Source organism: Astyanax mexicanus, chromosome 2, assembly GCF_023375975.1.
Source record: "Astyanax mexicanus isolate ESR-SI-001 chromosome 2, AstMex3_surface, whole genome shotgun sequence".
Taxonomy (NCBI): Eukaryota; Metazoa; Chordata; class Actinopteri; order Characiformes; family Acestrorhamphidae; genus Astyanax; species Astyanax mexicanus.
In genome coordinates, this window is record NC_064409.1 from 51,065,133 (window position 1) to 51,077,503 (window position 12,371).

General features: G+C 40.1%; 1 protein-coding gene across 9 annotated transcripts in view; it reads left to right on the forward strand.

Annotated features, from left to right (window-relative positions):
* Window positions 1-12,371, forward strand: part of myo9ab (myosin IXAb) — a 115,590-nt gene that overhangs the window by 99,411 nt on the left and 3,808 nt on the right. For 3 of the 9 annotated variants that reach the window (XM_022672360.2, XM_015604556.3, XM_022672358.2), the window contains 21 exons: window positions 148-458; window positions 572-1,672; window positions 1,835-1,922; window positions 2,756-2,962; window positions 4,012-4,112; window positions 4,205-4,311; window positions 4,416-4,642; window positions 4,792-4,908; window positions 5,026-5,214; window positions 5,305-5,352; window positions 5,584-5,695; window positions 6,918-6,979; window positions 7,117-7,309; window positions 7,944-8,072; window positions 8,160-8,265; window positions 8,918-9,049; window positions 9,145-9,268; window positions 9,813-9,866; window positions 10,477-10,494; window positions 11,320-11,513; window positions 11,656-11,798. In XM_022672360.2, the coding sequence (XP_022528081.2) occupies window positions 148-458; window positions 572-1,672; window positions 1,835-1,922; window positions 2,756-2,962; window positions 4,012-4,112; window positions 4,205-4,311; window positions 4,416-4,642; window positions 4,792-4,908; window positions 5,026-5,214; window positions 5,305-5,352; window positions 5,584-5,695; window positions 6,918-6,979; window positions 7,117-7,309; window positions 7,944-8,072; window positions 8,160-8,265; window positions 8,918-9,049; window positions 9,145-9,268; window positions 9,813-9,866; window positions 10,477-10,494; window positions 11,320-11,513; window positions 11,656-11,798 (3,763 nt within the window). The remainder of the gene's footprint in view (window positions 1-147; window positions 459-571; window positions 1,673-1,834; window positions 1,923-2,755; window positions 2,963-4,011; window positions 4,113-4,204; window positions 4,312-4,415; window positions 4,643-4,791; window positions 4,909-5,025; window positions 5,215-5,304; window positions 5,353-5,583; window positions 5,696-6,917; window positions 6,980-7,116; window positions 7,310-7,943; window positions 8,073-8,159; window positions 8,266-8,917; window positions 9,050-9,144; window positions 9,269-9,812; window positions 9,867-10,476; window positions 10,495-11,319; window positions 11,514-11,655; window positions 11,799-12,371) is intronic. The other 6 variants (XM_022672355.2, XM_022672356.2, XM_007244355.4 and 3 more) reach the window with 6 other exon arrangements.

Below are 12,371 nucleotides of genomic sequence, written 5' to 3' on the forward strand. Positions count from 1 at the left end.
TTTATTTAAAATTGAACAGTGTTACTGTTGAAAATTGCTTTTATTTATAAACACACACCCCAGACAGATATGTGATCCACTTCTGTCAATCTTATATGTCAGTCTCTCTCTCTCTCTCTCTCTCTCTCTGTCTGCTTCTTTGCACAGCACTGGTGGCGTAAGTGTATGCTGTGCCACAGCAGAGATAGAGCTGATGCCTCTGAGCTCCGGCACGGTGCAGCTGTGTGCCTGCAGGCAGCTTGGCGAGGCTACAAGGAGAGAAAACTGTATCTCCTACAGAGGGATGCAGTCCTGCTGCTCCAGAGAGGCTGGAGGCGGTGTATGCAGCGGAGATGGAGGGCTGCAGGCCTTATCCAGGCAACATGGAGAGCACACAGGCAGAGGCAGAGATATCTGCAGCTGTGCAGAGCCATTATAACACTGCAGGCTGCCTGTAGAGGGCACCAGGCTCGACAGAGGTAACAGACTGTTGCGGTATTAGATTGTGGAAATGCTTGTGTGGGTTGTTTAAAAGAGGGAGATGGTATTATTTTTGAAGCATTGAAACTCATCTTATCTTTACTTATCTTAGGTGTAGGTGCTTGAGAGAAGAACAGAAGACCCATAGTGAGAACAATAAGGAGCAGAGTACTACACCAGAAGATTTACAGGACTTCCAGAAACGTACATCTGCCCAAATAACTGACCTACACTTAGAAGAGTTACATCAAAGCTCAGAAACATCTCAGGAAGAGCACAGAATGGAGTTCAGTGAGAGTCTATCATCAGAACATTGCAAAACTCTTGATGACAGTACTCTCAAAAGCCGAGCCAAGCGCGAGAGCAGAAGAAAAAGAGAGCTGGAACAAGCTACATTTAGTCTGGAGCTGTTAAAGGTACGGTCCAATAATGTCCCTCTCTCTGACCAGCCAGTGCCCTTGAAGACAGCTCCACCATATTCCTCTCCTCAGAGCTCATTTGACAGCCACGGCAGCTTTGAGCTCCTTATTGTGGACGACGCAAAGCTGGAGGAACTTGACCATCATCATCCTGATCTAGTTCCCATAGATCAGTCCATTTCAGTGGAGGACAATAAAAGAGAACACAAAACGGTGTCTGAAGTAAAAACGACTCCAGTTAAGAGGCTAGAACCATCCAGTCCGATTCAGCCAGCAGGTCAGAGAACCTCAAAGGCTTTGTTCTACATATCAGACGAGGGCAGTAGTCCTGTCAGTCCCGAGCCACAGACACCATCTAGATCAAAGGCTGCCCGAGACCGAAAGGAGTCAGTTGTGGTCCTTATCAGCATGCAGAAGGAAAGTCCTGTAGACCCAAGCAGCTTGGAAGCCCTGGAGAGGCTCGAGCAAGAGGCAGAGTGCAAGCCAAATATAGCCCAGCAGGAAAGCACTTGCTCAAGCATTCGTTTTGGACAGGCTCCCTTAAATCAGCCAACTGTCCAGCCATCTCAGGCTCCACTGGATCTGCGACTCAATCTTGAGCTCTCATCTGGTGCAGCCACCCTACCGTCAGGAAGTGCAACACGGGAGGCCAGCTCAGAGGCCAGAAAGGAGGAGGGCATGGGCTTAATGCAAGCTCAGAAGAAGGCAGTCATGCACAGTATCAGTATCAGCATGAAGGAGAAAGCCACTAACCTGGCCTTCTCTCCCAAACGCAGCAGGCTGACCTTCTCCAAGTGAGTGAGAGCAAATGTGTCCACTGTTCTGTAGAAATTACACTATCATATATCACATAAAACTCCAAGTACAGCTATTTTGAAAAAGCTGTAGGTACTTAGTATGAAACGGAAAACGCCATTCCTTAGTGAGATATTTTCTAATTGCAATTTGTCTTTCAGGTCAGATAAGGACTTGGCCAATCAGGAGCGCTCCCTGGCCTTGCAGAGAGAGAGAACATCAGGTTTCAGATCACTGAAGAGCAGAGAGGTGAGGAGCATAACTGTTATGCATGTTGATTAATTCCTTCTATTACTTCTTATTGGACTATCCATAATGATGACCAATTCCATACACAAGATTATACTATCACATGTTTTTCCTTTGGAATTTGCTGTTTGGAAAGTGAGAAATCGTGATTTCTGTGTTCAGATCTCTACAATGTGGAGAATGAACCTTAGCCTGACTACCTCACACTTGTTTTTGTTCCATGCTTTAAAATAGTGTGTCTGAATTCTGCGACTTATAAACACATAAGACAAAATCCTATGATTAAAAGCTATATTTATACAATGACATGCCAAAAGGCACGGGACAGGAACTGGTTGTTTTGCCGTAATTCATTAAAGCTAAAGAACACTACACTCATCTGCAGTATAAGCATGTACTACCGCCTGCATTGAATGTGAAAGTGCTTTCTGCCAGAATCACTTGTCTGTTCAAATGTTAAGAAATGTCAAATGGCCACACAACTTTGTAAATGGAATGTTCATGTAGCATTGCCATGAGCACATTGGCAAGTGTTCATCCTCACTCACAGGGTGACACCGCACAACTTTTTTTGGAGTAGCTGCTCCCAAGATATCTTCTGATATAAAACTTCATGATGAATTGTACATACTTCTATCCCATGACTTTTGGCATGTCAGTACAGTGTAAAACCGTTAAGATGTGTAGATATGTGTTCAAATATGGTCAAACCTTATGATCATTAGACGAGAAGCTTCTTTTTCTTGCTCTTGTGTATCTACCTTGAAAATCTGTAATCATTCTCGTAATGTTCTGGTTCGATTTTAATGTGATAAATCACTTTGAATGATCAGGTGGCCAGAGGTGGCCGCCCAAAGAAAGCCCGCATGGCTCGGACTCGGTCTGACTTCCTGACCCGCGCCTGTAGCACAGAGGCAGATTCTGATGACGAGGATGATGATGATTACGAGTACAGGCGTGTGCTCTCACACACACTACCCCTCCCAGAGCCCCCAGGCTCTCCCACCACAGACCAGGCCTTCCACAGCGACTCTGAGATGGTAAACTCAGCCACAGCGGTGACCCCAGCCTCCCTCCTAACCATTCCTCACCCAGTGCTCCTCCTCCAGGGGCTGGCTCTAACAAATGGGTGCTAAGCCTGGATCTGTGGTTAACGCAAAAGGGGTATTTGCCATTGACTCAGCATTCTCTAACACATGCCGGTACCGTGAGTTCTGAAGCCTAGAAATGTTAGTAAAACAAACCTGGCTGGCCAAATTAAACATCTGAATGGTGGAATCATGTTATTATTAGAATCCAATTCTTGTGAAAAATGATCTTCTAGGGGAGATCATTCTAAATTTGGCCACATCTCGGTTGGCTGTGTTTTTTGGAGAATGTTGGTTTTGCCCTCTTGTAGCCTTTTCCAGGTCATTCCCCATGCTCTGGTTCCTTACTCTATAGGGGTTGTTTCTGATCTATTAACACAGGGATATGGCTAACCTACGGTATGCTGACTTTTATAACACCAAGCTTCTTTCAGTGAATTTACACCTCTGGCATTTTTCTGGAGGAAGAAGAGACCCTTCATAGAAGACCTAACCCCTCTATTCTCTTTTTCAGTGCTTTGAGTAATTAGATCTTTCAGAAACTGATAACCTGCATTCAGAATGATAACCTGCATGATGTAGTTATTAATTACTATCTTCTAAAAGTCAGTGAAGGTGGCAAATTTGGGTCTCAGAAGTAGAAATCTTGCCCAGCAGAATGACTACCTGGACATCTCTGCAGCTTTGTTTGAGCTTGCTGGAGATGTCCAGGCTGTTTAAACAAATTACTGGGGAGGATTTGGACTTTTACTGGATCTGAATTTGACACCTCTGGAGGTCAGAATTACTTACCTAACCTTACCTAATAATCTTGCCCTCACTCATTCTTTTACGAACTATCCCTCTCCCCCACTCATTCATTTTTACATGTGAACAATTGTTAATGTTGCAGTTTAATAAGCAAACAGTATCCATACATTTTGTTTCTAGCATTGTGTCATTGCTTCTCAGTCTCTCACTTGCCATTTCTCTTCGTTATTCCTTTCTTCCCTGTTTTTTAGCCCTCTCAAAAGGAACAAAAGCGTCTTCAGAAGACCATGTCCTCTGGAGATCTGGGCAAGGTGGACTCACTGAGGAAATCTTCCTCACACACAGACAGCAGGTGAAAAAGAGAAAGAGAGTGTTTATTCCTCCTCTTTTTAGATTTAGATATCTTCGCCAAACAAAGTTATGAACCGTGTTGTTTTATCTCAGCAGGGTCAGGGGTAAGATGCGTTTCTGGGGAAAGGGCAAGCACAGTGAAAAGAAGATGTCCACCAGGGGACGCTCTGCAGAAGGCAATCTGACAAAGGCAGGCAATGGTGAGAACAGGGAAAGACCTATATTCACTATAAGATATAAGATGCATCAGCTTTGGTTGCGTCTTGGTATTTCTGTCTATTTATCTCTCATTTTCTCTTCACAGACTCACCTCCCAGAAGTCCCGAACGGAGCGGAGGACGGGACCATGGCCGGGACAGTAAGGAGAACCGAGAGCCAGAAGTAAAGATGATGATGATGACAATGAGGAGGAGGCGCAGTCTGAAGATCAGCAGCATTACCCAAGAACCTACACCGTGGCAGAGCGATTCTCTCGTCATTCTCACTTGCACAGCGGACTACCGCAGCATGAATGACTTCCTCATGAAGAAGGTAGCTTCCGGTTTGTCCATGAATTGCATTCTGTATAAATTTAGTAAACATTATTTAGTATAGTTTTGCATTTCCTCGTTTCATGGTCAGAAGTGCATTCAAAACCTTGTTTCCCTATAGTTACTATGATGTCATTTTTGTTTGTAAAGATAAATGATCTCGAGACAGAGGACAGTAAGAAGGACAGTCCTGTGGATGTGGTCTTCAAGAAGGCCCTAAAAGAGTTCCGCCTCAATATCTTCAACTCTTACTCTACTGCTCTAGCGGTGAGCGTCTCACTGTTACATCACAGTTTGCTCTTAGCCATATTCGGCTTTTTGGAATCTGATCTGTAATACCATGCTAAACCTTTCCTCTTGTTTATTTCCTCTCACCTCTATCAGATGGATGATGGTAGAAGTATCAGGTATAAGGACCTGTATGCACTTTTTGAGCACATTCTGGAGAAAAGCATGCGTCTGGAGCAGAGGGACTGGTCTGAGTCGCCTGTTAAAGTCTGGGTCAACACCTTCAAAGTCTTCCTAGATGAATTTATGACTGAGTACAAACCCATGGATAACACCATCGGCAGGGTAAAGTTCACGTATACACTTATTCTGCACTATCCACTGTCTTGCCATTATCTCTGTTTCTGTATGTTCAATACTGTGTCTGTATTACAGGCTCCTAAACCAGAACGAAAAAAGAGAAGGAAAAAGGAAACAGACATTGTGAGTATTTTTGGGTTGCTGCTGTGCTCATAGATTGTGTTGTGAACAGTGTTTTAGGTCAGCTTAATCAGCTTTACCTATATTTTCAATCAGCTTAATTTAATCCATTCTAAGCAAAACTAGCCAAATGATCATAAATCAGAAGCTATACACAGATAACAGTATTTATTTGTTTTTTTCTATGGTTTCTGAATACTGGAGTCTTGCCTAAATCTCTGCTGCCCTCTGCAGGTGGAGGAACACATGGGCCATATTTTTAAGTCCACTCAATACAGCATCCCCACATACTGCGAGTACTGCTCTTCCCTCATTTGGATGATGGACAGGGCATGTGTCTGCAAACGTGAGTTTGTATTTCTTGAATATTTGTTTTACTGAGAGATCTTATTTACGTGAAACACATTTATTATGCTATAGCACCATAGCTGACATGAGCAGCAGTTTCAGTCTGGAATTATGAATGATTTACAAGGTCAAACAATCTGCTTCTAATTTCTCGACATGTATGCAGTTAATATGAGCGGAAGTACATAAATGAAATATAAACAAAAACATAAATAAATAAAAATATATATATTTTTTATCTTTTTACACTTGTCAATAAGAAATTACAAGTTATGCATTGCTGCCTAATAAGTCTGTCACCATAACCATTTTTGTTTGGATGATATACTAAAAATAATTATAATAAAAACTATTCTTGATTTTTTTTACAAATCATTTACATAAAGATAATATGTTACTATATAGCATAACTATATATATGTAACTAAAAGCATACTAATGCAATTATTTTTAACAGATAATTATAAAAAAAAAACAGAACATTTGAATTGGAATATAAATAAGAGATAAATAATAAGTCAACTTACTAATTAAAATGGAGTTGACTTACCAGCTCATTGGTTTTAATAGGTTGCTCTTGCTAAGAAAAACAAAATGACTATATTGAGGTTAGATAAATAAGTAAATTAAATAGATAAGTAAATACTGACTGTATGCAAATTATTTTTATAAAGGTAAACACATCAAATATGAATCATCGGTTTACATATTAAAGCAGTGTTCTACTAGGACTGCATATGTTTTTTACAATACAGTATTGTTATTAATGTCCACCAAGATTTGAGAATTCGGCCTTTGTTGTCCATATTTTACCTTGTAGTATGGGTAAACGCCCTCATTTTACTTAGATTTAGTCTTGTTTCCAGTACCTTGTAAGTCTCTGTAAATGCAAAAAGTAAAAAAGCTTCTTTAGAGCCTCTATCTCTCAGTAAGGAGCTTCCTGAGTGTCTGCTTTCTAGTGTGAGAGCACTGTAATCAGATTAAGTGCTTCCAACCCCGTTTATTTATCTCCTATCATCTTAGAATTACCGGTAACACCCTCCCTTTTTGTACTTTCCATTCTCTCTCACTCTATCTCTCCCTATGTCTTTGTTTCCTTCTCATTTTGGATTGACTGCCAAGGGAGTGGCACCGCTGCATGTATCATGCTGACTAAAGTAGACTATGATTCCTGGGAATGATTTCAGTTTTTACTGATGTTCCTTTGTTTTCCATCCTAGTGTGTCGCTATGCATGTCACAGGAAGTGCTGTTTGAGGATGACCACTAAATGTAGCAAAAAGGTGAGTATGCATTGTGCAGCAGTGTTTAGTGTATATAAAATAGACTACTGCATATTGGAATGTGTTAGATTAGTTGCTAATTAATTGCCTTTAAAAACAGTATGACTTAATATATTTATTTGTGTATGGACCTGCAGTTTGACCCAGAACAGTCTTCAAGGCAGTTTGGTGTGGAGTTGTCTCGGTTAACCAGTGATGAGAGAGCTGTACCTCTGGTGGTGGAGAAACTGATCAACTACATAGAGATGCATGGCCTATACACAGAGGGAATCTACAGGAAATCTGGATCCACCAATAAAATTAAAGAGCTGAAATTGGGGCTAGACACAGGTAAGCCATTCATGTTCTACACAGGAATACAGTTAAAAATGCAGTCGGATGCTTTTTTTTGGGATTCAGCTCTTGTTAATGTAATATACAGCTCTGGAAAAAATAGGAGATCACTAAAAAAACAAATAAAAAAACCCTGGAATGTAATCAAGAGGAAGCTGGATCATAAAAAAACAAGGTTATTCCATCAAATATTGATTTCTGAACTCAATATTCTAAACTTTATGAATATGAACTTGTTTTCTTTGCATTATTTGCTCAGCATATTTTTTATTTTCTTATTTTCTGCCAATAAATGCTCTAAATGACAAAATTGTATTTGGAATTTGGGTAAAATGTTGTCTGTAGTTTATAGAATAAAACAACAATGTTCATTTTACTTAAACATAAACCTATAAATAGCAAAATCAGAGAAACTGACTTAGAAACTAAAGTGGTCTCTTAATTTTAGTTAATTAGTTGTTGCATTTGCTGTGGTTAATAAGTTGCAATGTCACATTAAATCTTTTTAGTATTTCTGTCAGATTTATCTAGTGCTATATCAAACCATGTTAATATTAAGGCAACAGATTAGAAAATTGTGTTTACCTGTGTAAAAAAATTTAGTCACCTTGCTTGTTGTCTTATATTTCAGATGCGAACACAGTGAATCTGGATGACTATAACATTCATGTCATTGCCAGTGTGTTGAAGCAGTGGCTACGGGACCTTCCCAACCCCCTCATGACTTTTGAACTGTATGATGAGTTTCTCAGGGCAACAGGTGTGATAAATATGTTCCTCTGTAATGCAGAACCATATCACACAGCACCACATTTCCTATATATTTATATATTTGTGCTTGTTGCAGGTTTGCAGGACAAGAGAGAAGTGGTGAAGGGTGTGTACACAGTAATCGATCAGCTCAGCAGGACTCACCTTGGCACCCTTGAGAGACTCATATTCCACCTGGTCAGGTAAGAAAAAAGTTATTCTAAAAATTGTAATAATAAGATTATTTTTTATTTAATATATTTGATTTGTGTTGTTTACAGTGTTGGTATACACCCTGTATCTTACACCCTGTTTAAGGCACGTTGCGATGCTCATTGCTAGCTTACACCCATGAAATGTCTAGTTTCACATCTTGCGCCTAAGCCATTTAAATTGCAAAGGTGCTTGCGAATATATTTACACTGATGGTTTGGTAATCTGTAAGTGAGGTGTGTTCAGGAAAGTTTCTGACATATTGCTATCTTGGCAACGAAAAACACAGGTGCGCCATTGACAGATTAAAACCCTAAAACCACATCAAATTAAATAAAATACAGCTTCTATAAATGACCTGCTTGCACATTTTCACAGTGTAAACGAGCTGGTCAGTTTCATCTTCTAAAAAGCACAGAAGCGCTGAGTGACACGCTGATTGGTTTATTTCATGTTATGCTCAAAACACACCCATAATTAATTAAGAGAATTAGCACATGCCTTTTGTGCGTTTTGAGCCACACTTGGTGTATCTTTTGCGCCTAGGACTTTTATTTCAAGAAGTGCTTTTGAGAAACTAAATTTAGGTAGAATAGCAAAGGTAACTGTGGCATATTATTTCATGGCTGTTTGCATTTTTAGGATATCACTGCAGGAGGAGACAAACCGCATGTCTGCTAATGCATTGGCCATTGTGTTTGCACCCTGTATCCTGCGATGTCCTGACAGTACTGACCCTCTGCAAAGTGTACAGGACATTGGCAAGACCACAGCGTAAGATATCCATAATTATGTTTCTGAGCTTTTGTGTTTGTTCTAAAGCCTGTGGAAAACTTTACAGTTTAATATGTTGTTGATTTGATCTTCAGCTGTGTGGAGATGATCATCTGTCAGCAGATGAATAAGTACAAAGCCAGACTGAAGGACATCAACACTTTGGAGTTTGCGGAGAGCAAAGCCAAGAACCGCCTCACACACATCAGAAGGTCTATGGTAAGAGCATGGATTGTAAAATCTCAGAGTAAAGGCCAAGTTATGCTTCTGTGTCAAATCCATGCAGATTCATGTAGCTGAAGACCATACGCTGTACCCTATTTTTTATTCAGTGAGGTTCATTGGCCATATGGATCTCCACTGACATCAGCATTGCAAAAATGTGAATGTTTTTCAAGAGCTATTGACTACAACTCCATTATAATCCACACAGTTTCAGTCAACACAGCGACATAGAAATCCCATTAGCAGCTAGTGTTTTATGATGTAATTACAGAGTGACTCATACACATTATATTTTCTGCAATGCATTATTGACAGTACAGTGTTCTGACACAGAAGCATAAATCGGCCTCAATACTGCTGATCTAAGAATCAGATCCAATCCATCATTGTTATGTCCCAAATCCAGGACTGTGTTTATGAAGATTATGGTTAGATTAGACACAGGGTACTGAATACTCAGTTTCCACATGTTTAAAGAAGGATCCACCGCACTAACCCTGCTTTCCCCTCTCCCACCCCTCTCCTCACCTTCCCCCAGAAACCAGTACTAATTGCAGTTAGGTTTATGAGCATGACCCGAACTGCCACCCCGGTATGTATGCAAGAACGCTGCGATCTCTAGACCCTGTGTAGTCGTTGTAGTTAACGTCAGTGTAGCATTGTTGCTAATCCTGTCTGTCATTCTTCGTCTTGTCACCTGTCTGGTCTGTAGAGGCTGTGAAGATGGAAATGAGTTGAAGATACATGTGGGCTAATGACTGTCTTTTATTCATCAGGCGTATTGTTGGCAAGCAAGCAGATTGGTCTTGTCCCGTGGCTTGTCTATCTGCAGTGGGGTTAAGTACAAAGCTGGATTCATCGATTAGCAGGTTTAAATATGGGTTCAATTTAAGGTAGTCCAAACAGCATAGATACACAAGAACCTTTACAAATGCAAAACCTGCTTCAGGTCATTCTGGTCAAGGCTAACATAACAGAAATAATGAATTGTTGATCCAACTCTTACTCTAACATCTTAGCAAAAGAAAACAGACAGTCCAATTCCTGACCCAGAGTTGAGCCAGTTAGCGCCCTGACTGTTGAATCCAGCTTTGTTGTGCTCCCAGTAGGACTAGTTTGCATGCAGCCCTAATCCAGTTACTAATTATCTTTGTTTTCCTATTTCTGTTCTTGCTTTTGCTTCTCGCCTCAATAATGTGCAGCCAAGCACAGTTAAAAAGGTAAAGATCTGTGTGTGGCTTTGTCTTTGATTAGTGTTATGCCCCCTGCAGGTCAGTCTGAGTACTGTGTGTCTCAACTATATTTGTCATCGGTGCAGTGAATTAAAGTAGGATTGGGCGAGATTATAAAAATGCCAGTTACTACGTTGTTTATAGAGCAATAGAAGCTTCAGTAATGTGATCATGCATGAACTTCAAAATTTAACATATAAAAAAGGAAGCTGAGATGCCATTTACTGCCCAGCATTGCTAAGAGCTAAAATTCAGCTACTTAAATTGTAAAAGTCTAGTACTGATATGTATTGTCTTGTGGAATCTTAGGGCGTTTTCACTCCAGCACTATTTAGTCTGGTTAAAAGGGACTCTGGTTCGTTTGTACCCTTAGTGTGGTTCAATTGCGCAGGTGTAAAAACGAAAACTCTCCAAACTCAACAACTGATCCGACCATAGAAACGAATTACAGGTGTAAGAACGCCCTTATAGTACCGGTATGCAAGTTAAGGGCTATAATCATAATTAGTAAAGGCATTAAATATGAGCTTTAGGATTTTGCACATCTCTTATATCAACTTTTTCTTATTTATCAAAAAAAATAATTTAGTAATTTTGTAGCCTCAACATCGCCCAAACCTACTGCCTGTCCAGTGTTTTTTCTGTTACTTTCATTTGTAAAATTTCATATTCTTATTAAGGGTAAGTGTTATTCCATTTTGATGGAGTTTGTCCTTTTGTCTGCTTTTTCACTCGGAGGAAAACGTCAGCTGATTTGTGTCTATATATAATTAATTGGAAACTGAACTCTTAACTTTTTTTGTTGTTTAACAGGGTAAAGCACGGATTCGTAGAAGCAGTCACCACACCCCCTCTCCACCCATGAGCCCACGGTCACCTGTGGTCGCTGAGCCTGAGGTTCCAGAAGATGAGGGGGTGGAGTCCAGCTTAAGTGACCAGCAGCAGGCAGCAATGCAGCAAGAGGAGACAGTGCTGACTCAGCAAATAGAAAGCCTACAAAAAGAAAAGTCAGTATCTTGCTTAGTTCCTAGTTTCTTTCCCACTGTATCTGCATGTCAGTCAGTGTGCTGTGGGAGTTTTTCTTTGCCGGTAGCTTGTATATTGTGATTATTACTGTTTTATAATCTGTCACTGTCTGTGATTTTGTAGGGAGGAGCTGACGTACGAGATGTTGGCACTAGAGCCACGTGCATCTGATGATGAGATGCTGGAGTCTGAAGCTTCCATAGGAACAGCAGACAGCTCAGAGAATTTAATGGCGGAGCAGGAAGGAGCAACGTCAGAGACCTGGGGTAAAACACATAAAGCCATATTTTTTTATAACCACCATAAACAGATTCTCACACTGAAATAATTTGCAGAGCATCATTTTAACAATTAGGATTTCTTATGTAGTTAGTGAGTTAGCTTAAGCCAAATGTTAACCCTGTTCGATATGAGAAGAAAATCAGTCTTTACTTTGGTCTTGCGTTATTCTACTTAATGAGAAATGCTGCTCTTTAAAATACCCCGGGGTCAAATAAATCAGAACACTAGACAACTTTATGGTAAAATGAGCTTGTAAACATCAGCTCTTTAATGATCTCTGATTAAGTACAATGTGCCTAGCACTTGTGTATGTTCATGCACTAGACACTAGATGCCAGTAAAGTTAAATTTAGGAGGCAGGACTGGCTTGCTTTGAATCCTGGATAATGTTAATGTAGAATAGAATAATGATTAGTATAAAATGTGGAAATGGAAACAAATGTGACATATTCCTTTCCGAGAATATTCTTTATAAAAACACTTTATATAAGTCCGCATATATTTAGATATTAGACATTTTTTTTTGCAGTCAAGATTTTTGAGAACTTTTATTTCAG